This window comes from Carlito syrichta, unplaced genomic scaffold, assembly GCF_000164805.1.
Source record: "Carlito syrichta isolate Samal-C Ts95f unplaced genomic scaffold, Tarsius_syrichta-2.0.1 Scaffold312912, whole genome shotgun sequence".
Lineage (NCBI taxonomy): Eukaryota > Metazoa > Chordata > Mammalia > Primates > Tarsiidae > Carlito > Carlito syrichta.
In genome coordinates this window covers 113,859-139,357 of record NW_007257008.1, presented here as the reverse complement: position 1 = coordinate 139,357, position 25,499 = coordinate 113,859, and the positions used below count along the sequence as shown (strand labels likewise).

General features: G+C 43.2%; 1 protein-coding gene across 1 annotated transcript in view; it reads left to right on the top strand.

The window, feature by feature from the left end:
* Positions 1 to 25,499, top strand: part of SCTR (secretin receptor) — an 80,667-nt gene that overhangs the window by 2,482 nt on the left and 52,686 nt on the right. Inside the window, exons 3-4 of the mRNA XM_008070095.1 lie at positions 2,476 to 2,551; positions 15,406 to 15,526. Coding sequence (XP_008068286.1) covers positions 2,476 to 2,551; positions 15,406 to 15,526 — 197 coding nt within the window. The remainder of the gene's footprint in view (positions 1 to 2,475; positions 2,552 to 15,405; positions 15,527 to 25,499) is intronic.

The window sequence follows — 25,499 nt, the reverse complement described above, 5'->3', positions numbered from 1 at the left end:
TCAGGCAATCCACTCACCTCAGCCTCCCAAAGGCGCAGGATTACAGGCTGAGCCACCGAGCCCGGCTTAGCCTGTATTTTTATCACAGGAATAAGCAGAGGAGAAAACGAGAGACTTTGCTTGGTTTGTCTTCAGTGTGCCTTGGAAGAATGCTTCATTGTGTTGTGGTCCAAGTCCCTCGTTTTACAAATGAGCAAACTGAGAACCCCAGAGAGAAGGGACTTGCCCGAGATCAGCAGGTTAGCTGTAGAGCTGGGACTAGCACCCAGATCTTTTTATTTCTCCAACCACCCAGGGCTCTGTCCGTTACACCCTGGGTATTAACTTGTCATTGTCCTACACGCATGCACTGCCTTGTATTATTACGAGTTAGTGCCTGTGTCTAAGTCGTGGTCCTCTGGTTCTTTTATGAGCTTATCCAGACCAGAGGTTGTGTCTCACACTTCTTGGCAAAGAGTTCCTTTAATAAATAGGAGTGGACTTGACCTACTTTGGCTGGAGTATTTCCCAGCCTCTGAAACCCTGCTTTCCTTCTGTGTGTCCTTTGGGTGGTCAGGCATTTAATTTTGAAACTTAGGGGTATTCAAATAATTTTTTATTCATTTGAGGCTCCCCTTTAAAGGATATCATAGATATTTTCCTAGTGGAAGGAGGAGCTTCGAGGCCAAATTACATATGACTACCCCTGGCCCTGTCTCTCCTTACAGGGAGATGTCAGAATGGTCCCTTGAATGTGGAAACCAATCACAGGCAGTTTTCTGAGACCTCCAGTAAGAAGCCCTGAGCACACCTCCCTCTGCTGCTCCCGTCCCCATGCATCTCATGAGGACTTTTAACAGAACACTATGTAATTATTTATGAACACTTCTGTCTTTCTGTCACACCCACATGCACACTTGAGCACTGACACTTCCTCTTGTTCATCCTTTGTCCTTAGAGCCTGTCACAGTGTAAAAGGGAGCTCAATGGGTGTGTGTGGGTTGAATGAGTGACATGATGATACAGCAACAAATAATGAAAACTCACATCTTAAAAGGAATCATTGCTTGCTATCCTGCACATACACTTGTCAAGCAATGGAAGCATAGTCACTCGAGGTAGGGCTTTTTAATCCACGGCACCTGGCGAACTGCCAACTTGATAACCTTAGTGAGTTAGGTGGGGTGTGTGGGGCTGGTTTTTCCTTCAAGCAGGGTTTCTTAAGTCTGATGCTATTGACATTTTGGGCCAGATAGTTCTCTATTGTGGGGGCTATCCAGGTGCATGTATGATGTCTAGCACCATCCTTGGCCTCTACCCACTGAGTCATGACTTTGGAGAGATGTGACAATAGAAAATGTCTCCAGGCATTGCCAGATGGTTCTCTGGGGGTAGGGAAGGCAAAATTGCCCCTGCTTAAGAACCACTGCCCTGGCCGGGAGCAGTGGCTCAAGCCTGTAATCCCAGCACATTGGGAGGCCGAGGCAAGAGGATTGCCTGAGCCCGCAGGTTTGAGACCAGCCTCGGCAACATGGTGAGACTTCGTCTCTACAATACACGATTTCATTTCTTTTTATGGCTGAATAGTATTCCATTGTGTATATATACCAAATTTTCTTTTTCCATTTATCTGTCCACGGACCCTTAAGTTGTTTGCATGTCCTAGCTAATGTGAACAAAGCTGCAGTGAGCATGGGCATGCAGGTATCTCTATAAGATGCCGATTCATTTCTTCTGGAAATACATCCAGAAGTAAGATTGTGGAATCATATGGTAGTTATATTTTTAGTTTTTTGAGGAACCTCCATGCTGTTTTCCATAATGCCTATGCCAATTTGCATTTCTACCAACAGCGTGCAAGGATTCCCTTTCTTCCACATTTTCGCCAGCACTTGTTATCTCTCCTCTTTTTGATACTAGCCATCCTAACAGATATGAGGTGATATCCTGTGCATTTCCCTTATAATTAGCAATGTCGGACCCTTTTTCAGACACCTGTTGACCATTTGTGTGCACTAGATGACCTTCAGTCCTGGTCCTACCACATAATTTGTGAGAGAAGAGACATTAATGAATAGTTACATTGAGAGAGTAGGCATACACCTGACCATCCTGGGCAAAGCAGACCATGGGACCCTGGGCTTTTGGGGGCACATGGTGCCAGGCATTCCCTCCCTCACCGCCTTTCCTCCTTTGGCTTCTGCTTTTCATGGATTCCCATCCTGGCTTGAGTGCTGCATTTCCTCAGCTGTGAAGATCACGTCCCCAGGCTCTGTCTGTGGCTTCTGGCACTCCTCACTCAGCTTGCTCTCTGCAAGTGACCTTCCTTAGCGGTCATACTGTGTCAGCAGTCCAGCCTTTCTCATCCTGTCCCAGATCCCAAGCCTACTTCTCTTTGTCGTGTTTTCCCTGCTCTTGAGGTGCTTAAACCAGACTTGTGGGAGTCTCTGTCCCCCGCCCTCACCCCTACCCTCAGCTTGCTGACTGCTCTTGCAGAATCTGCCTCCTTGGTGCCACATCTGAGTCCACTTCTCTGGGGGATTTTGCTGGATTTGCTGCTCTGGATATGACTGTATGAGTCAGGGTTCTCCAAAGAGACAGAACCAAGAGGATATGTATGCACAGAGAGAGTCAGGCACCAGATAAGGACATTTTGGCCAAGGATGGACTGCATACGTGACAGTGGCCCCATAACATTATACTGAACTTGAAAAGTTCCTATGGTCTAATGATGTGGTAGCCATTGTAACATAGCGAAATGCATTACTCACATGTTTGTGGTGACACTGACAAAAACAAACCTACTGCTGCCAGTCTAATAAAAGTCTGGCTAACACATGCAATTATGTACAATATATAATACTTGGTATTAATAACAAATAACTATGTTACTGGTTTATGTATTATTTATGTAACATTGACTATACTATACTATTAGGGTTATTTAATTTATTTATTTATTATTTTTAGAGACAGGGCCTTACTAAGTTGCCTAGGCTGGTCTTGAATTCCTGAGCTCAAACAATCTTCCCACCTTGGCCTCCCAAAGTGCTGGAAATTACAGGCATGAGCCACTGCACTGGGCCCTTCACTGTTATTTTATTCTATTAACTAATTAATTAATTAATTAATTGAGTTGGAGTCTCACTCTGTCACCCAGACTGGAGTGCAGCGGCCGCTCCCGGCCACTGCAGCCTTGACCTGCTGGGCTCCAGCGATCCTTCCGTTTCAGCCTTCCAAGTAGCTGGAACTATAGGTGCGCGCTACCACGCCCAGCTAATTTTTTTTTTTTTTTTTATTTATTGTAGAGATGAGGTCTCACCAAGTTGCCCAGGCGGGTCTCGAACCCGCGGGCTCAGGCAATCCACTCACCTCAGCCTCCCAAAGGCGCGGGATGACAGGCAGAGCCACCGAGCCCGGCCACTGTTATTTTGGAACGTACTCCTTCTGGCTTGTACAAAAAGTTAACTGTAAAACAGCCTCAGGCAGGTCCCTTGGGGGGTATTCCAGAAGAAGACATTGTTATCACAGGAGATGACAGCTCCACGCATGTGTTACTGCCTCTGAAGACCTTCCAGTGGGACAAGATGCAGAAGTGGAAGACCGTGATATGGATGAAACTGTGTCAACCCAGGCTAGTATGTGTCTTATGTCTTAGTTTTTAACAAAAAGTTCAAAATGTACTACTAATAAGAATTCCAAGGAGACAGAATAGAGAAGATGAAGGGAGAAAAATAATAAGTACATAGACCAGGCTTGGTGGCTCAGCCTGCAATCCCAGCACTTTGGGAGGCTGAGATGAGTGGGTTGCCTAAGCCTGCAGGTTCGAGATCAGCCCAGGCGACTCGGCAAGACCTCATCTCTATAATAAATCAAAACTTAGCTGGGCTCGGTAGTGCGCGCCTGTAGTTCCGGCTCCTTGGAAGACTGAGGCGGAAGGATCACCAGAGCCCAGCAGGTCAAGGCTGCGGTGGCCGTGAGTGTGCCACTGCACTCTAGCCTGGGCAACAGAGTGAGGCTCTGACTCAAATACATACATACATACATACATAATATTTTTTAAGTCCCTAGAGATGAAGAACGCAAATCTTCACACTGAAATACCCACTGAGGCCAGGCATGGTGGCTCAAGCCTATAATCCCAGCACTTTGGGAGGCCGAGGCAAGAGGATTGCCGGAGTCCAGGAGTTCGAGACCATCCTTGGTGACTTGATAAGACCTTGTCTCTATGATAAATCAAAAAATTAGCTGGATGCGGTGGTGTGGCTGTGGTTCCAGCTACTTGGAAGGTTGAGGCAGGAGGATTGCCTGAGCCCAGTAGGTTGAGGTTGCGGTGGCTGTGAGTACATCGCTACACTACAGCCTGGGTGACAGGGTGAGATTCCGACTCTTAAAAAAAAAAAAAGAAAGACAGAAAGAAAGAAAGAAATACCCACTGCGTATCCAATCAATGAATTAAAAAAGAACCACTTTCTCAAGGAATTATAAAATAACCAAAAACAAAGAAAAATCTTACATATTTCTAGAGAGAAAACAAAAAGTTATATACAAAAGATTTGGAATCAGCATTGAATTTCTTATTAACAACACAGGAAAAAGAAGAAATGCATTCAAAATTTGAAATAAAAACTATTTCAACGTAGAATTTTCTACTCAAATTAATTAGTTTGATAAGTAATCAAATTAATAAGTGCTTTTCACCTTTGCAGATTTAAAAATTTACCTCCTATCTATGCTTTCATATATATATATATATATATATATATATATTTTTAGTTGAAATCTCTGTCACCCAGGCTGTTGTGCAGTGGCACACTCATGGCCACCGCAGTCTCAACCTACTGGGCTCAGGTGATCCTTCTGCTTCAACTTTCCAAGTAGCTGGAACCACAGGCATGTGCCAGCATGCCCGGCTAATTTTTTTATTTATTGTAGCAATGAGGTCTCGCCATGTTGCTTGGACTGGTCTCCAGTCCCTGAGCTCAGGCAATCCTCTCGCCTCTGCCTCCCAAAGTGCTAGGATTACAGGCTTGAGCTACCACACCCGACCTGTTTTCTTAGATTATTAAAGAATTCTTTGCTTTTGCAAAACAAGAGAGCAAACCAAGGAAAAAAGACATGACATCTAGGAAAACGAGACCCCCACCATGAGAGGTGGGGAGAGGGTACCCCAAACCACAGCCAGGTAGCAGGCCCAGGGTAGAGCGAGGGGAAAGAGGACTCTGAAAGAGAAGTCTCCAGGGAAAAAACAAATAGAACTGTGGATAGATGTATAACAGAGCTGTGGGAGCATTTGGAAAAATTAGCCATATGTACATAGAAAGCTAATCAAATGAAAAAAACCAGTAATTATTGACTTCAGGAAAAACAAAATGTACAAGGAGAGACACATAATCATTTTACATGACTTGACTCAGCACAGAACAATATTTCATAGTCAAACCAAGTCATAAATACAGACCATCTCACTAAAAATTAGATGAAGAGAAGTATATGTAATATATATAGAGGAAGATTTAAAAACATCTAAATCTTTATATTTCATAACAGGAAATTTTAGACATCTCAAATTAATACACCAAGAAATAACAGTCTATGAATATAATTTTAAAATATGGAGATAAAAATGAAAATCAACAACTAAAAAGAGTTGGAAATGGCTGCCGTGGAGATCTGGTAAAGGTTAGGACAGGGAACTGTTATTTGTCATTATAAACTCTTTGGTACTAGTATACGTAAAGGAAAAAAAATGTACTTACACAAAACCAATTTAAAAAAATAATATAACTGTTTAAAGGGATCTTTAGTACCCCTTTTCTTTACTCACTCTTCTATAATATTTATCTTAGGAAAACCCCCTCAGACGAATAGCATTTGTTTTGAGGAATGTTTTATGTTCGGGAATTCTTTCATCTTCACTTGTCTCTCCTGTGACCTTCAGGAAAATTATATTTAATACTTTTAAATTGAATAAGTACATAAAAATATGTGTATAAATACACATGCATATAGCTACTAAATATCGGTCTCTCCTTCCCTTCTCTGGGTTAATTGAGATAATCAGGGACTTGCTACACATTCTCCAAAAACATCCAAGGGGTTGCTCCATGAGCAACATGCTCTCTCCTGCCACTGACAGCAACCCTTTGGACCCCACTTCTCTACTGGTCACCACCTGAAGGCCACGGACTCAGTCCTTTCAGCAGAATACTCTTCCTGTCACACAGACACGGTGGACTCCATACATTTCTTTAGTTGGGACACCACCACCACACAAAATTATCTTGGTGTGTTACATTTTAACGGAGTGGTTAAGTACAAAAGAAATGTGGAATGGTCCACCTCACACCCATGAGGATGGTCATTATACAGCAACAACAACAAATACCCAGTATTGATGAGGACGTGAAGAAGCTGGAAGATCTGTGCATGGCTAGTGGGAATGCAAAATGGTGTAGCCACTATAGAAAACAGTTGGGTGGTTTATAAAACATTGAACATAGTTTTACCAAATGATCCAGCAGTTCAACTTCTGGGCATATACCCAAAATAATTGAAGTAGGGATCAAACAGATATTTTTCACACCCCTGTTCATAGCAGCATTATTCACAGAGGCCAAAAGATAAAAACAACCAAGATGTCCAGCAACAGATGACTAGAAACAAAAGGTGGTATATCCATTCACTGACCTCAGCGTTAAAAAGAAAGGAAATTCTGAGACCTGCTGCAACATGGGCGAACCTTGAAAACACACGGAGGAAGTAGCCAGGTGCCAAGAGCCAGTATTGTATGATTCTATTTATATGAGGTACATAAATAGGCAAGTTCAGAGACTGGAAGTAGAATAGAGGTTGCCAGGGACTGGGGAATGGGTACAGTGTTTCTGTTTGGGAGGATGAAAATGTTCTGGAAACAGATACTGGTGGTGGTTGTACAACCATGTGAGTATATTTAATACCACTGAATTGTGCACATTAAATGGTTAAAATGGTCAACTTTATGTTTTGTATGTCGTGCTACAATTAGGAAAAAGAAATGTTGGATAAGGAGAAAAAGTTAAACTGCCCTCTGGTTCTCATTTTTTTCTATAATCCAGAGGAAAAATGCCGAGAAAGTTGAACTTTTCAGGGCTGGGGCTTCCCCTTATGTGTGTTTTCCTAACTTTTCTTAATTTCTTTCAAGAGTTTCCTTTTTGCCAAAGTATCCCTTTCTTTAAACCTTTTTTTTTTTTTGAGTCTAGGTCTCACTCTGTTGCACAAGCTGGAGTACAGTGGCACAATCATGGCTACCATAGCCTCGACCTCCTGGGCTCAGGCAATCCTCCTGCTTCGTTCCCCTATGTAGCTGGAACTACAGGTGCATGCCACCATGCCCGGTTAATTTTTTAAAAGAGTTTTTGTAGAGATGCGGTCTCTATGTTGCCCAGGCTGCTCTCAAACTCCTGGGCTCAGGCAACCCTTTTTACTGGGACCTCCCAAAGTGTTAGGATTACAGCTGTGAGCCATCGTGCCCAGCCTCTTTAAACTTTCATAGTGCAAATTGCCATCCACTTTTGGGAAAACTCATTGCCTATCCACACATGCTGATGTTGCCCTAGAATCGATTTCCTGCCCTGTGTCCGTCATCTGGGCTGCATAACAATCGCACAAATCTCAGTAGCATGCAGCAAGAAGTGTTTATTTTTCTCTCAGCATTCACAGGTGAGCTAAGGTGTGATTGATCCAAGCTGAGCTCCGCTGGCTTGGCTCCAGTCCCTGGGTTAAGCTCAGGTTTGCTGCACATAATATTCAAAGACAAACAGACTTCCTCGGATGTCAGGAACACAAGAGAGCAAGTCCAAGTATGCAGGCATACTTCAAATCTACCAAATCTACCAACGTCCCATTGGACACAGTCAAATGGACAAGCCCTGGCAAAGATGTACCCTGCCCAGAATGACAGGAGTCATATGTATAAACTCCTATAAGGAATTGGGACCAGTAATTCTAACTACAGTATAATCCTTTCCTTGCACCTGGCAGTATAACAAAGTAAGCCTGAGTTTGTCTATACTGACATCAAGAAGATGTAATGAATGTAGAACATGATGACTAAAGTTAATAACAATGAAGCCGGGCTTGGTGGCTCAGCCTGTAATCCTAGCGCTTTGGGAGGCCATGGCGAGTGGACTCCCTGAGCCTGGGGGTTCCAGATCAGCCCGGGAAACTTGGCAAGACCTCATCTCTACAATAATTTAAAAAATAGCTGGGTGTGGTAGCGCATGCCTGTAGTTCCGGCTACTTGGAAGGCTGTGGCGGAAGGGTCACCAGAGTCCAGCAGGTCAACACTGGGGTGGCCGTGAGCGTGCCATTGCACTCCAGCCTGGGCGACGGAGTGAGACTCCAACTCAAAAATAAAGAAAGAAAGAAAGTTAATAACAATGTGTTGTAGTCTTGAAATTAGCTAAGAGAGGTTTTAAGTGTTATCACTACAAGAAATTGAAAAGTATGTGAGGTAACACCCATGTTAATTAGTTCATTCTTGTCATTTCACAATGTATACATATTTCAAAACAACATGCTCTACTATATATGTATATACGTATATATTTCAATTTGTAGTTATCAAATAAATGAATAAGTAAGAGAATGTGATGGAATGCAGAGGCTCAGAAGCAGAGCCTAGAATGAGCTTTGTCCTCTGAATTCAGCAGCACGGTCAACTCTAAGAGGTCTCTTGCCCCCATGGTCGAATATGGCTCACCACCATATCCACACATGGCAGCGGGATGCATGTTCCTATCCTTTTAAGGGCATGAGACAGAATTTGCATATGTGTTTTTTATTCCAATCTATTGCTAAGAACCTAGTCTCAAGGGCACACCTTAGTGACAGGGAAATTAGAAACTGTAGTCTCTAGATGGATAACCACTTGTCCAGTTAAATTTTGATTGTAGGCAGAGTGTGGTGGCTCAGGCCTGTAAGTTCAGCACTTTGGGAGGCTGAGGTGAAAGGATTGCTTGAACCCAGGAATTTGAGACCAGCCTAGGGAACATAGTGAGAGCTCATCTCTACCAAAAGAAAAAAAAATTGACTGGGCGTGGCGGCGTGTGGCTGTTGTCCAGCTATTCCAGAGGCTGAGGTAGAAGAATTGCATGCGTCCAGAAAGTTGAGGTTGCAGTGACATTACACTCTGGCCTGGGCGACAGAGGGAGACCACGACTTAAAAAAAAACTGATTACAATAGAGAAGAAGAATTATTGGGGAGACAAAGATCAGCCTCTGCCAGAAGAGGTTGCCACTGGAGGTAGAAATGGGAGCAAGGAGACCGAATGGGGACTTGCATTTCACATACTTACTATGCCCATAGCGAGTTTGACTTTCAGGTCACAAACCCTGATTGGATGAAATTTTTAAAAAAATGAATAAATTAACTGTCTCTGAGCTCCCAGCCCACTTAACTAGTGACATCCACAGGACTCTTTAATCTCCTGGCAGTGGTGGGATTCTCTGGGGAAGGAGGGCACCCTCGTAAAGGATACCTGCATAATGAACATTTGTACACTAAAACCTGAATTGTATCCCACATCTTTAAAATTAAAATTAAAAAAAAAAAAATCTCCTATTCCCCCCAACAAACAGCAACTCTGTTGACATGCTCACTTAGTGATAGCTGGGGAATGTACGCAATGGTTGTGTCTGCCTTCCTCTAAATATTCACATATTATCTTTAAAGTTTATTATGAATTGTATAATACTTTAATGTATTTCCTTCCAGATGTTTATCTAAAAGAAATTAGTACCTTTAAGATTATTGCAATCATGCTGTTCATATAATTTTGTGTCTTACATATCTCGTTTAACATCATGGTATTGTTGTTTTGTTTTGTTTTGAGTTGGAGTCTCACTCTGTTGCCCAGGCTGGAGTGCAGTGGCACACTCACGGCCATCCCAGAATCTACCTGCTGGGTTCCAGCGATTTTTTGCCTCAGCCTTCCAAGTAGCTGGAACTACAGACGCATGACACTACGCCTGACTAGTTTTTGTGGTTTATTGTAGAGACAAGGTCTCATCAAGTTGCCCGGGATGGTCTCGAGCCCCCGGGCTCAGGCAATCCTCTCACCTCGACCTTCCAAAGTGCTGGGATTACAGGCTGAGCCACCGCGCCCAACCCTTATTGTGGTTTTTAAAAAAATTTAATTGATACATAATAATTGCACATATTTATGAGTACATAGTGATGTTGTAATACATATAATGTATAGTGATCAGATCAAGATAATTAGCATATTGATCATTTCAAACATTTATCATTTCTTTGTATTGGGAACATTCAGTAGCCTTCTTCCAGGTATTTGAAACTTTATAACATATTGTTACCTATTAATATAATCACTGTACAGTGCTATAGAACACTATTATTCGTCCTAACTAGCTATAATTTTGTATCCTTTAACAAATCTCTCTCTATTCTCCCATTTCCCCTACCCTTTCTGGACTCTAGTTTCTTCTGTTCTACTTTTTACTTCTATGAGATCAACTTCCTTTTAGCTTCCACATATACGTGAAAACACATATAACTCTCTGTTCCTGGCGTATTTCACTTAACATAATGTCCTCCAGTTCCAACTAGGGTTGCTGCAAATGACAGGACTTCTTTCTTTTTTTTTTTTTCTGGTTGAGTAGTATTTCATTGTTTATATATACTACATTTTCTTTATGCATTCATCTGTTGGACTCCTAGTTTAAATTCATATCTTGGCTATTATGAATAGTGTTGAATTAACATGGGAGTGCAGGTGTCTCTGATATACCAATTTCCTTTTCTTTAGATAAATGCCCAGTAGAGGGATTGCTGGATCACGTGGTAGCTATATTTGTAGTTTTCTGAGGAACTTCCATACTGTTCTTTAGAGTGGCTGTACTAGTTTTCAGTCTCACCAACAGTGTATGAGTTCCCTGTTCTCTGTTTCCTTACCAGCATTGGTTATTTTTTTGTTTTTTTCATAATAACCATTCAGATGATACCTCACTGTGGTTTTAATTTATATTTCCCTGATGATTAGTTGTGTTGAGCATTTTTTCATATACATGATGGCCATTTGTATACCTTCTTTTGAGAAATGTCTATTCATATCTTTTGCCCATTTTTAAAACACATTTTTTTGTTGTTATCAAGTTGTTTGAGCTCCTTATCTATTGTGGTTATTAATCCCTTGTCAGATGGATAGTTTGCAAATATTTTCTCCCATTCTGTGGATTGTCTCTTCACTTTGTTGATTGCTTCCTTTGCTGTGTAGAAGCTTTTTAGTTTGATGTAATCCCATTTGTCTATTTTTGCTGTGGTTGCCTATGCTTTTAGAGGTGTTACCATAATCTCAGTTCAAGTGAAGTATAAAATTTTACCTCTATTCATGTCCCTTTAGCATCCTCCATTTGTAACATACTTGTCTAAACATTTCTTCAACATACATTTAGAATCACATCAGACAGTGTTATAATTTTTGCTTAAATCATTAACATAATTTAGAAAACCGGAGAGAAAGAAAACCAATCGCATTTACCCACATTTTTGCTTACTGTTTTCTTTCTTTTGTCCTCATGCTCCAAGTGCTCTTCTTTTACCTTTAATTTTTTTTTTTTTTTTTTTTTAGGATAGGCTGACTGGCAACCAATTCATTTAGTCCTTATCTGAGACTATCTTGATTTCCACTTCATTCCTGGAGGAGATTTTTACTGGGTATATAATTCATGACTGATAATTCTGTTTTTCAGCACTTTAAAAATATTGTGCCACCTTCTTCTGGCTTCAATGGTTTCTGATGGAAAATCAGTTGTTATTCTGACGGTTTTCTACCTATAGGTAAGGTGTGGTTTTCTCTGTCTGCCTTCAGATTTTTTCTCTGTCTTTAGTTTTAAAAATTTTATTATGATGTGCCTGATGTGAATGCATCCTCTAAAAAAAAAAAAAAACAACAACTATCCTTTTTTTTTTTTTTTAGATCTCTCCTTTCTGGGGTTCATCTTATTCAATCTATAAGTGTATGTTTCTCACCAGATTTGAGACGTTTTTGGCCATTATTTCTTGGAGTCCTTTTTCAACCTTAACCTCTTTCTCTTCTTCTGAAACTCTTAAAAAGTGAGTGTTAGATGTTTTGTTATAATCCTCCTCAGATTCCTATGGTCTGTTCATTTTAATTTTCAGTTTATTTTATCTTTATTGTTCAGACTGAGTATTAGAACAATAGTATCTATTGTTCTAATTTCTAGTTCACTGATCTTTTCTCTATCCTCTCCGCCCTACCACCACCCGTTCTGCTGTTGAGCCCAACCACTGAGCGTTTTTATTTTGGTTGTTGTTTTTTTATCTCTAAAATTTTCATTTGCTTCTTCTTTATATCTTCTGTTTCTTTGCTGAGCTCTTCTTTCTTTCCTTTCTCCTGAGGTTTATATTTCTACATTTGTTTCAAGCATAATTGCTCATTGAAGCATTTTTATGATGACTGTTTAAAAAATCTTTTTTCATTCAGTTTGAAATCTTCTTGGCTGTTGATGAGTGATCTTTGATTGAAAGCTAGCTGGATCTTATTTAAACCTTCTCTCTCAGTTAGCTTTTTCTGACAGAGGAAGGGGGTGAATGAACGCTGCCTGCTTACTACCAGGTGGAAGCAGAAGTTCAACTTTCCCCTTGGCCTCATTTGATACCTACAAGGAGGGAGTTGATGATGGGGGTGAAGGGAAGTATCAGCTCCCCACATAATCGCCATTAAGACTGCAGTGGGGATGGCCTCATTACCACTAGGTAGTAGTGAAAGTCCTGATTCTCTACCAGACTTCTTTTGACACTCTCCCGGTGGGGAGACGGAGGGGGATATCTTGTTACTTGTGAGTTAGGGTTGAAGTCTAATTTTCACTGATACCATGGACTGGGGAGAACTTCATCACCACAAAGCAGGGATGAAGGTTTCAGCTCCATACTTCTCTGACATCACCTTGGCCAGAGGTTGCTGCCTCCATGAAACACACACATTACCTCCCAACATCACCAAGATTAAGGACCGTGTTACAGCTTGGCAAAATGGTAGTCCCAGTTCTCCACTTGGCCTTTTCAAGGAGTTGTGGATTGGGCTACATTTTTCCCTGCCGTTTTTAGTAAGAGTAGGTTATTTTCTAAACGTTTTCTGCTTTGCTGGGTGCCCCTTTCTGGGTCCCTGGCTAGAAAGCAGATGTTTTATTTATTTATGAATAACAGGGTCTCACTCTGTTGCCCAGAGTGGAGTGCAGTGGCATGATCACAGCTCACTGCAGCCTCAAACTCCTGGGCTTCAGGGATCCTCTTGCCTCAACCTCTCTAGTAGCTGGGACTGTAGGAGCATGCCACCACACTCATCTCATTGAGGCTTTTTTGTTTGCACCTGGTGGTGTTTCCTACTGCTGACTTATTCAGCTCCAATACTGTGATATTATGCAGAGGAACTCATTACCATGTCATGCTTCAGATCCTGAGGACCCTAGCTCATCTGCATTTTTCTTCCACCTTTCAGCGTCTTCTTATGCTTGTCTTGTGTAAAATGTACCATTTCTAGTTTTATTTCTACTTAGTGGAAGTAGTAGGGAAAAGTACATCTAACCTATTTTCCTGGATCCAGATGTGTGTCTTTTTTTCCCCCTATCAGATATAAAGCTGCAACAGAATCAGTCTATATAAAGTTTTCCCCACATAAAGGATGGATTCCCATAAGTAGTTAGGAGGCGTAAGGGTATGAACATTTTTGTGACACTTAATATATGATTTCTTAAATTACTTGAAAGAGTGTACTTGCTCTCACTACCTCCAGCACTTATTTACCTGTGAAGAGTAAAGTTAGTCTCTGAGTGGCTCTAACCGGAATGTTTGCCTACCAGTGAACTAACAGGCGGTGCCTGCCAACCTGCAGGTGGATTTTTTCCTCTCAAGCTCTCCTATTTCCTCCTCTGAAAAGCCAGAGAGTATCAGAGACTGTGGGCTTCAGTGAGGACCCCACAAGGGAGAGGACAGGGGCATGAGTGTGTGGGCTGTGTGCCAGTGCCAAGTCTCTTGACAATTGCTACATTCATAGGGAAACTACATGCTTCAATACCAGAGACTAAATGACAAACCATGTGATTAAATCATTCGCTGTATTATGTCTGGAGTAAAATGGAAACTTAGGGTGGGGAAGGAATGAGTATTACATGATACTGGAGCTGGAAGGGCCCAGGTGTTTCTGAAGTGCTTGCTATGGCTGTTCACAGGCTCTGGGCCAGGGGAGCTGATGTGTGTTTTGTGGGGGACCAATAGATATCAGGTAGTGGAGGGAGAGGAACAAATTGCTGACAGCTTGTAGAGCCTTTCTGATTGCACTAACGAAGGGTAGTAAGAGGCGGCAGATCCAAAATAGGAGATAATTGAAAGATTACTTATGTTTGTCTTTGGAGTCATTCGGATATAGTGCTACCTTAGCTGTCCTTCCCTGGCCCAGAGCTTTTTTGGACTGTAGCTTTGTCCCTAAGGACTTCTCCCCTGACTCCATTATGTTGGAGTTTCCCTCTTCCAAGCATTGGTGGAAGGTTGATAAGAAGGTATAAGACCTGACTTGTAATTGATTAAGTTAATTTATGCCAGAAGGCTCTGCAATATTAAAAAGCATCCTACCTATATTTTGTAAGGAAAGTAGGAGTGCAATTCATTCCTCTGTTCAGTTGCTCATTCATTGAACTTAACAAGTCTCAGGCACCAATGAAACAATGAAGCCATGCTGTAAAGTCTACTCTGGAAGGAGCTAGGAAACCAGGAGCGTGTGCCAGTCCCTCCTCCACCCTCCTGTCCTAGTCTTCCCTGTAGTTGCTGTTCTAGATTGGACCTATGCTCTTTTCTGTGGGACCAGGAGATACTGAAGTGTAGGCTAAAAATAAAGTGTCTGAATCAAAACGAAACTTTCAAAACCAGAGATATCCACACAGCTGGAGTGGAACAAACTAATTCCTCAGACTAACAGTAAGGTGCCAAGAAAGCAAACAGTTGGTTGGGCTCAGGAGCCTTGATGCATTTAAGTCCAAGATTTGCAGCTGACAAGTCACAGATCATTTGAGCATTGCAGCTGTCCCAGCTGTATCCTGAATTCCCTCCCAGGGGTGGCTGCCTCCAACTCTTCTGCAGACGAGAAGCTCCTTGCGGGCAGGGCCTTCTGCGTGGAAAGTCCTTGTGTGGCAGCAGCTGACAATTGCTATATTCTTAGGGAAACGAAGTGTTTCCATGCCAGAGACTAAATGACAAACCATGTGATTAAATCATTTGCTGTATTGTGTCTGGGATAAAAGGGAAACGGGGTGAGGAAGGAATGAGCATTACACGATCCTGGAGCTGGCTAGGCCCAGGTAGCACCGAGTAAGTGGCAGTGATGAGCATTCCGGGTTTTGGACCTGTAGGTCGGAGCCCCGCCCCCACTGTGTGATGTGCTTCGAGTGCTGCAGGAAGAGCAAGACCAGTGCCTGCCGGAACTCTCCAGAGAGCAGATCGGAGACCTGCCCATGGAGCAGCCAGCAGCAGGTACGAGGCCCCCCACAGCACCATGTCCGTTCTAGGGTGTGGAGCAGCATGTCCAGTCCCCCTGGGCGGGGGAAGCTTATCCTTGACCAAGATGGGATGTGGAAGATGGGTCCAGTATTATTTACTCAGCCAAGCAGCTGTGGAATCTGGAGTAAGCCTGGAAAGCAGGCTACATGGGCCCCAAAGCCAGATCACTCCTCCCTTCTATAGGCATGTGGCTACAGCCAGCGTTTTCTTACCATCAGCTTCTGCATGTTGACTCGGTCGAGATAGGCGTTTGGTGGGAATTACTTTGCAAAGTGGTTTCCCTCTCATTCATTCTCTCACCTCCCTGGCAGCTCCATGAGTGAAGTAGGAGAGAAAGGTACTTCAGAGTCAGAAAAAGTTGGGTTCTTGTGCTGGCTGGCACGCTGGCTGTGTGACCACAGGTAAATTGTTTAACCCTCTGAGCTTCAGTTTTCTGATTGATAGAGTGGAGGTGATACTGCCTGCTTCAGGATTATGGTGATAAATGAGATGAAGCATGTTAAATACAGGTGCTTTGTAATTATTGTTAAATTAAATGTTAATTATAATTAATTAATCAAAAATTTAAATATTACTAATTTCATACCTAAAAGTTCATTTTATTTCTATCCTCAGCCTGTAATCCCGCACGTTGGGAGGCTGAGGTTAGTGGATTGCCTGAGCCCGCGGGTTTGAGACTCGCCTGGGCAACTTGGCGAGACCTCATCTCTACAATAAATCAAAAAATTAGCCGGATGTGGTAGCGCGCACCTGTCATTCCAGCTACTTGGAAGGCGGAGGCGGAAGGATCGCCAGAGCCCAGCAGGTCGAGGCTGCGGTGGCCGGGAGTGGCCACTGCACTCCAGTCTGGGTGACAGAGTGAGACTCTAACTCAAAAAATAAAAAATAAAAATAAAAAATAAAGATAAGGAGGGGTGTAGCATTAAGAAAAGAATTCGTTGCGGGTGTTCAAATAAGCACCTGTATGTAAATGTTCATAATAGCTATGTTAACGATAACCAAGAAGTGGAAACAGCCTAAAAGCTCCATCAGTTGATGAATGAATAACCAAATGTGGTCAATCCAGATTATTCGTTCTATGGTTTGCATATGACTTGTTTGGCCTTCCCACATCTCATGTTTAAATTTGATCCCCAGTTTCGGCGGTGGAGCTTGGCAGAGGAGTTTGGGTCATGAGCAGATCCCTTATGAATGGCTTGGTGACATTCTCAAGGACTGAGTTACTTTTCAATCTTTTTTTTTTGAGTGGGAGGAGTTGGAGTCTCACCCTGCCACCCATGCTGGAGTTCAGTGGCACGATTATGGCCTCCACAATCTCGACCTTCTGAGTTCAGGCGATCCTTCCCCCTCAGCCTTCCAAGTAGCTGGAACTACAGGTGTGCACCACCATGCCTGGCTAATACCCTGTACAGACAAGGTAGCTCCACATTGCCCAGGTTGATCTTGAGCCCCCAGGCTCAGGCAATCCTCTTGCCTCTGCCTCCCAAAGTACTGGGATGATAGGAGTGAGCCACCACACCTGGCCACTTCTCACTCTTATTTCCCCTGAGAGCTAATTGTCAAAAAGTGCCCAGCACCTCCTCCCTACTCTTGCTTCCTCTCTCACCACGTGATCTCTGCATACACCTTTGCTTTCTGCCACAAGTGGAAGCAACCTGAGGTCCTCACCTAAAGAGGCTGGTACCATACTTCTTGCATAACCTGCAGAACTGTAGACAAATAAACCTCTTTTCTTCATTAGTTACCCAGCCTCAGGTATTCCTTTATAGAAACACAAATGAACTAAGACATTCAGCCTTACAAAGGATTGAAGTCCTGATACATGCTACAACATGGACGAACCTTGAAAACATTATGCTAAGTGAAGCAAGCCAGATACAAAAGGTCACATGTTGTATGACTCCATTTATATGGAATGTCCAGATCAGGCAAATCTATAGAGACAAATTACATTCATGGTTGTCAGAGGCTGAGGAGAGGGACAATGGCACGCGACTGCTTGATGGGTACAGGATTTCCTACTGGGGGTGGTGGTTAAAATGTATTAGAAATATATAGACGGACAGCAAAGAAAAACAAGCTCACTGTCTGAGACAACAGAGAGCTTCTCCCAGTAAATAAGGATCAACTAGCCGGGCTTGGTGGCTCAATCTGTCATCCCACGCTTTGGGAGGCCGAGGTGAATGAATTGCCTGAGCCCGTGGGTTCGAGACCCGCCTGGGCAACTTGGTGAGACCTCATCTCTACAATAAATAAAACAATTAGCCGGGTGTGGTAGTGTGTGACTGTAGTTCCAGCTACTTGGAAGGCTGAGGTGGAAGGATTGCCGGCAGGTCGAGGCTGTGGTGGCTGGGAGCATGCCACTGCACTCCAGTCTGGGAGACAGAATGAGACTTCAACTCAAAAAAAAAAAAAAAGATCAACTAAATACCCATCCACGTTGGCAGTAGCTACCTCTTGTCTATAATTGGCCTGGAAGTTGAATGGTCATTGGCCACAGCCAGCCATTGGGTGCCCCTGCTGGCCTGGAGGTTGAACTATGCAACACAACAGGTTATCCGCTGACATCGGCACACATCACCAAGGAACAAGATAAATTTCCCAAGATCCTGCTACCCCAACCCCACAGGAAGCAGTGAGCCAGCCCACACCCTCAGTACACTGCTACTACAACTAACACTCAGGAAACTACGAAAACATATATAGGCTATCTATATTGAAGGAACTTATGCAAACTAGCTCCCATAGTTCATTCAGATGAGAAAGAGCCAGACAACAACTCAAGGTGTGAAAAAAACAGAGTGTTACCCCTTCAGAGGGGCATATTAATTATTCCACAATGGACACCAACCAAAATGAAACCCCTGAAGTGTCAGGCAACAAATTCAAAATATTGATAATAAAGAAGCTCAACAAGATCCAAGATGAAGCTGGTAACAAACACAAATAAATTAGTAGAACAATAATTCAGGATGTGAAAGAAGAGACTGACAACATTAAAAAATGGAACTAAAAACTCATTGGCGGAAATCCAAAACACAGTTTAAAACTTTAACAGTAGGGTAGATCAAGTGGAAGAAAGAATCTGAGAGCTGGAAGACAGAGCCTTCAAATTAATCCAGACAGATAGAAATAAGCATAAAGAATTAAGAAGAATGAGCAAAGCCTTAGAGAAATATGGGATCACATGAAGCCACCCAACCTACAAATCATAGGCATCCCAGAGGGAAAAGTTACAGTAAAAAGTATGGAAAACATATTTGAGGAAATATTCAAGGACGCCTCCCTGGTCTTGAGAGAGATCTAGACATCCAGATGCAAAGCTCAAACTCCTTCAAGATACATTGCGAGAAGAACAGCTGTGAGATTCTCCAAGGTCAACATGAAAGAAAATACCCTAAGAGAAGCAAGAGAGAAATGTTGAATCACTTATAAAGGAAAGGACATTAAACTAATAACACACTTCTCAGCAAAAACATTACAGGTCAGAAAAGAATGGGAGTCTATTTTTCAATTTCCTTAAATAAAAAAAGAGAGAAGACTCAATAAATATAAACAGAAATGACAGAGTTGACATTACAATGGTATCTGAAATACAGATATATAAAAGATCATCAGAGACAACTATGAACACCTCTACGGCCTCAAATTGGAAAACCTATAGGAAACTGATAAATTCCTGGAAACATACTCCCAAGACTGAATCAGGAAGAAATAGATACCCTGAATAGACCAGTAATGAGCAATGAAATCGAATCAGTAATAATGAAAAAAAAAAAAAGAAATCTTCCAACAACAACAAAAAAAGCCCAGGACCGGAAAGATTCACAGCAAATTTTATGAGATATACAAAGAAGAGCTGGTACCAATCTTACTAAAATTATTCCCAAAAATTGAGGAGGAGGACTCTCCCCAACTCATTCTAAGAAACCAGTATCACACTGATACCAAAATCAGGCAAGGACATAACAAGAAAGAAAACTACGGGCCAATATCCCTGATGAATATAGATGCAAAAATCTGTAACAAAATGGTAGCAAACAGAATAAATAGCATATCAAAAAATAATCCATCACAACCAAGTGGTTTTTATTCCAGGGATACAAGGATAGTTCGATATCCACAAATCAATAAACATGCTTCACCATATAAAAAGAAGCAAAACCAAAGACCCTATGATCATCACAACAGATACTGAAAAGGCATTCAATAAAATCCAATGTCCCTTCATGATGAAAACCACCAACAAACTAGATATCAAAGGAACATGCCTCAAAATAATGAGCTACATATGACAAACCCACAGTCAACATCATACATCTCCCCTCAGAACTGGAATAAGACACGGATATCTACTCTCATCACTCTTATTCCATCTGGCAAGAGAAAGAAATAAAAGTTATTCAAATGGGCAAGGAAGAAGTCAAACTATTCCCGTTTGTTGATGACACGATACCTAGAAAACCGTAAAGACCCTTCCAAGAGGCTTCTAGACATGGTGAATGACTTTAGTAAAGTCTCAGGATACCAAGTCAGTAGCCTTGCAATACACAATAATGCTCCAGCCAAGAACTAAATCAAGAGCTCAATCCCATTTACCATGGCCACATAAAAAATAAAATACCTAGGAATATATCTAACCAGGGAGGTGAAAGACTTCTACAAGAAGAACTACAAAACACTGATGAAAAAAAATCACAGATGCACAAATGAATGAAAGAGCATCTCATGTTCATGGATCAGAAGAATCAGTATTGTTAAAATGAGCATACTGCCCAAAGCAATCTACAGATTCAGCCCAATCCCTATCAAAATACCAACATCATTTCTCATAGAACTAGAAAAAACAATCTTAAAATTTATATGGAATTTAAAATGACCCCGCATAGCCTAAGTAAAAAGGACAAATGCAGAGGCATCACACTGCCTGACTTCAAATTATACTACAAGGCTATGGTATCTAAAACAGTATGGCACTAGTAAAAGAATAGATAGATAGATCGATGGGACAGAATACAGAACCCCAAAGTGAAGCCCACATAGCTACAACCAACTGATCTCTGAGAAAGGTGTCAAAAGTAAGCAGTGTGGAAAGAACACCCTGTTCAAGAAATGGTGTTGGGAAAACTGGCTAGCCATGTGCAGAAGAATGAAACTAGACCCCTACCTCACACCATATAAGAAAATATACTCAAGATGGATCAAAGACTTAAATGTATACAAATCCTGAAAGAAAACCTAGGAAACACTCTTCTGGAAATCAACCTGGGCAAAGAATTTATGATGAAGATCCCAAAAGCAACTGCAGCAAAAACAAGTATAGGCAAATGGGAGTTAATGAACTAAAATGCTTTTGCAACAAAGTGAACAGAAAACCTACGGAATGGGAGAAAATATTTACAAATTGCAACTCAGACAAAGGGATAATATCCAGAATCTACAAGGAACTCAAACAACTCAACATGAAAAAAAAAAACCATAAAAAATGAGCAAACGGCATGAATACAGTTCTCAAAAGAAGACACATGAGCTGCTTACAAACATGGAAAAATGTGCAATATCATGAACCATTAGACAAGTTAAAACCACAGTAAGATGTCACCTTGCACTAGTCAGAATGGCCATTATTAAAATGTCAAAGAACAACAGATGTTGTCACAGTTGCCGACGAAAGGAAACACTTTTACATTGTTGGTAGGATTGTAAACTGGTTCAACCTCTATGGAAAACAGTCTGGAGATTTATCAAAGAACTAAAAATTGAACTATCATTCGACCCAGCAATTCCACTACTAGGGATCTACCCAAAGGAAAAGAAATCATCAGCCGGGCTTAGTGGCTCAGCCTGTAATCCCAGCACTTTGGGAGGCCGAGACCAGTGGATTACCTGAGTCCGTGGGTTCAAGACCAGCCCAGGCAACTTGGCAAGACCTCATCTCTACAATAAATAAACAAAAATTAGCCGGGCGTGGTAGGGCACACCTGTAGTTCTAGCTACTTGGAAGACTGAGGCAGAAGGATTGCTGGAGCCCAGCAGGTTGACGCTGGGGTGGCCATGAGTGTGCCACTGCACTCCAGCCTGGGTAACAGAGTGAGACTCCAATTCAAAAACAGAAAAGAAATCACCATATAACACACGTACCTGTACTCATATATTCATTGCAGTGTTATCCACAATAGCAAAATCATGGAATCAACCTAAGTGCCCACCAACAAGTTGACTGGATAAAGAAAATGTGATATACTTACACCATGAAATACTATGCAGCCATAAAAGGAACAAAATCTTGTTTTTGTGCAGCAATATGGATAGCTGGAGATCGTCATTCTAAGTGAACTGACTCAGAAACAGAAAGCCAAACACTGCATGTTCTCACTTAGATGCAGGAGCTAAATGCACAAAGATGGAAATAATAGACCCCGGGGACACCAATAAGTGGGGAGGCAAGGAGCAGGGTTAGGATTCAGAAATTACCTATTGAGCATAATTTTCACTAGCTGGGGAATGGGCCACCTGAGACCCAACCTCCATCACTACACAGATATGTCCACGCACTTGCACTTGTACGCCCTGAATCTAAAATTTAAAAAAAAGAGAAAGAAGAAAAGAAATAGAGATGATGCTTCACAATATTATATTGTGAATGTGCTAAATGCCACTTAATTACACTTTAACTGGTTAATTTTATGTTATATGATTTTACTTCAATTTCGAACAAAAAAGAGAGCAAAGAGAAAAAGAAAGAAGGAAAGAAAAAGAAGAAAGGAAGAAAGAAAAAAGAATAGCACCCAGGCTTTCAAATTGGACAGAGTAATCTTGCACAGTTACTTCGTGTCTCTGGGTCTCAGTCTCCACATCTATATTATGGGGTTGGTGTGAAATTAAAAGCATTCATTAAAAAAAAAAATGCTTATTTAGCACTTACTGGAACCGGGTGAGGATGATGAGAACAAAAGATGCAATGGTGAGAAAGAAGGGGCATAGACTCTTTTTATCACTTTTGTAGTGTGTGGCAGGAGCTTGAGGCACTGACCTCACCAAATAGAAATTTGTCTGCTGCTTATTACAAAAAGCTCAGAGCTGGTGAGAAGTTCCAAAATGTCATATATTCCAGATTCCTCTTTCTTTTGGCTGAATGTGTGGCATCTGTCCTCATGGTCATACAATGGCTGCTGCACCACCAGCAGGGAGAGGAGAGTACCTGTGTTTCTGGCAGAAAAAAGAAGAAAGACACAAGAAGGAAGGGCGAGATATAGGGAAGCCAAACTTTAACAACACCTTCCAGTGACTTCTGCTTCTGCTTCATCGGCCAGAACTGGACCGCCCGGCCACCCCTGGCTGCAATGGATGCTGGAGATTGAGTTTTTAGCTGTACATGTAGCCGCCGTGAGCAAAATCAGGCTCTGCTAGTGAGGGAGAATGCCAATAGGTTGCCTGTGTCATACGACTGTCTGGCGAGGGCTTGACCTGCGGTGGAGAGGCAAGATCTTTGTCCTTCCCGACCCTTCCATAAGGAGGACTGAGCCAGCTCTGCTGCCCTGCTGAGATGACCCTGTCGGCTGGGACCTCCTGTTCACCTCTGGGCACCCGGGCATTCCTGCTGGGCTCCACAGTGCCAGGAAGAGGGTCTGCCATGAGGCCACCCACAGCCTGGATCTGGTGAGATGAGCACAGAGGCTGAGCACCAGGCCTGGAGCACTTGGAGTTGGGGGGACTCAGTGCGGCTGGTTCCTCTCTGGGAATCTCAGGCTACAGGCCTCTCTCCTTTGCTTCTCTACTTGCTCGTTTGAGAATGAGGATAATGAACTTATTGACTTTACAATGCTGTAGTGGGGAATAAGTGAATTAGTACCTAAAGAAAGCAGGGCGTCTTGTCACAGCAGGGAGCTCCTCTCACGGCCTCTCTGCCCCAGCTCCTTGGTGGAGCTGGACCAGCCTCTGCCATGGATGGCTGGGGTCCACTTAGGCCCTCTGCTCACCTGCACTCTCAGTCCTGCTCATGGGCAGCGCCTCTTCCAAGAACCACTTGCCTAGTCACCCTGTCAATGGGAAGCTGTAAACATGCCAATGCCTTGATTCCAGATTGACTGATCTTAGCAGGACCGGTCACCTTCCCTAAGGCTTCCCACGTGGTCCTAGGTCCTAAGGGTGCATCCGAGACTGAGAGAGCTCACCGGGGACTCCCGCCTGGCTTCTGCCTCACACTCACTGGGGAGACCTGGGCAGGGCCTGCTTCACTCTCCTCATGAGAAAAAGGCTGTGCTGGCTTTGCGACAGCTGAGACTGTTTGGCCAGGCCCTGGCGCCAGAGTCGAGGAGGGCCGGCTTGCCGGTGGGTAAAAGGGTGGCCAGGCCAGCCCCCGTGCCACTGCAAACAGTCACAGCCACTTGGATCTGTTTTGCACATTGGCCTCTTGCAGCGTGCACTTGGAAAGGGGGTCTGTGAGTTTGAAAATAGTTTAAAAGCCTCCGAGGATGCCGGGGGGAAGGGTCTTCAGGCCTGCCCTGCTGAGGGGATGAGGAGACAGGGCCAGGGCATCTATCGGGGAATGTGCAACGGAGGTAGTGGTTGAGGAGGAAACCCCTTACAAGCCCGAGAAAAAAGGAAACATGGCAATGGGTGAAGCAGGGCCCAGGGGGCCTCCATCTGCACAAGGCTCTGTCCCGGGTGCCTGAGCGGAGGGCAGGGGCTGGTGGGGACCCAGCCCAGCTCTCTGCTGGGGGCCCAGGGTTAATGGTTAAGCTTCCCGGTCTTCCCTGGGGTGAAGGTTAATGTTTGAACGCCCGACGAGTCACAGGAAATGCCACTCACGGAGCTGTCACTGAGCCTGGCACACTTATCACAGATAAAAAATTAACTCTTCAGCTATTCCGGGTTAGGTGGCCAAGGTCTTCCTGGCATTTTGTGGAACTGTTTCAGGGTCACCCTAATAACTGCATGGGCTATTTATTACTTTGTTTCTAGAAGCCAGTGCCCCCTCAGAGCTGGCTGATGGAAGGGCTCTGGCTCTCCCGTGGGGGAAGAATGTTCCAGAAGGACGGTGTAGTAGCAGGAAAGGTGTGGGCTCAGCAGTCAGACAGACCTGGGGCTGCGGCTTGCTCTGCCACGTGGGTGCTGTGTGACCTGGAGCAAGACACTGGCCCTCTCTGGGCCTTCCAGCGGGGACCTGCCGTCCGCTTTTCCTTCTTGTCTCTGCCCTGCTGGCTGCCCACTCCCCAGAGCACAGACAGGCAGGGACGGGCTTTTTATTTTGTACCTTTTTTTTAAAAAAATTGAGATGAAATTCACCTAGTATTAAATTGCCCATTTTAAAGCGAACAGTTCAGTGGCATGTGTTAGATTCACATGCCATGGGCAGCCACCAGCTCTATCAAGTTCCCAAACATTCCCATCACCCCGAAATAAAATCCCTGGACTCCTTAAGAAGTCACTCCTCATGCTTCCCTCTCCCCAGCGCTGGCGATTATTAATCTACTCTCTGCCTCTGTGGATTTACCAACTCCGGACATTTCATATAAACAGACGCATACCATATATGACCTCTTGTGCCTGTCTTCACCAAACAGTGTTTTTGAGATCCATCCATGTTCTGGATGAATCAGTACTCGTACGTGCTGGCTTTTACTGCGGTTTTCTCTCACAAACACTCCCACCTCCCTTCTGGACTCCCCCTGGTTCCTGACGCCCTCTGGCAGCCTCGTGCCCTCGCCTTGCCCTGGGCCATCCCCCACATCTGCCCACACCTCATCTCTGTCCATCCTTTTCTTGACACAACTGATTTGGGCTCATTTCTATGAAATAAGTTAGCTTATGTTTATATAACATTTTGGACATTAAAAAAAATTTAGTCCGAGCAGCCAACAAACGCATGAAGAAATGTTCAACCTCACTAATCATCAGGGAGATGCAAATCAAAACCACACTGAGATACCACCTAACCCCAGTC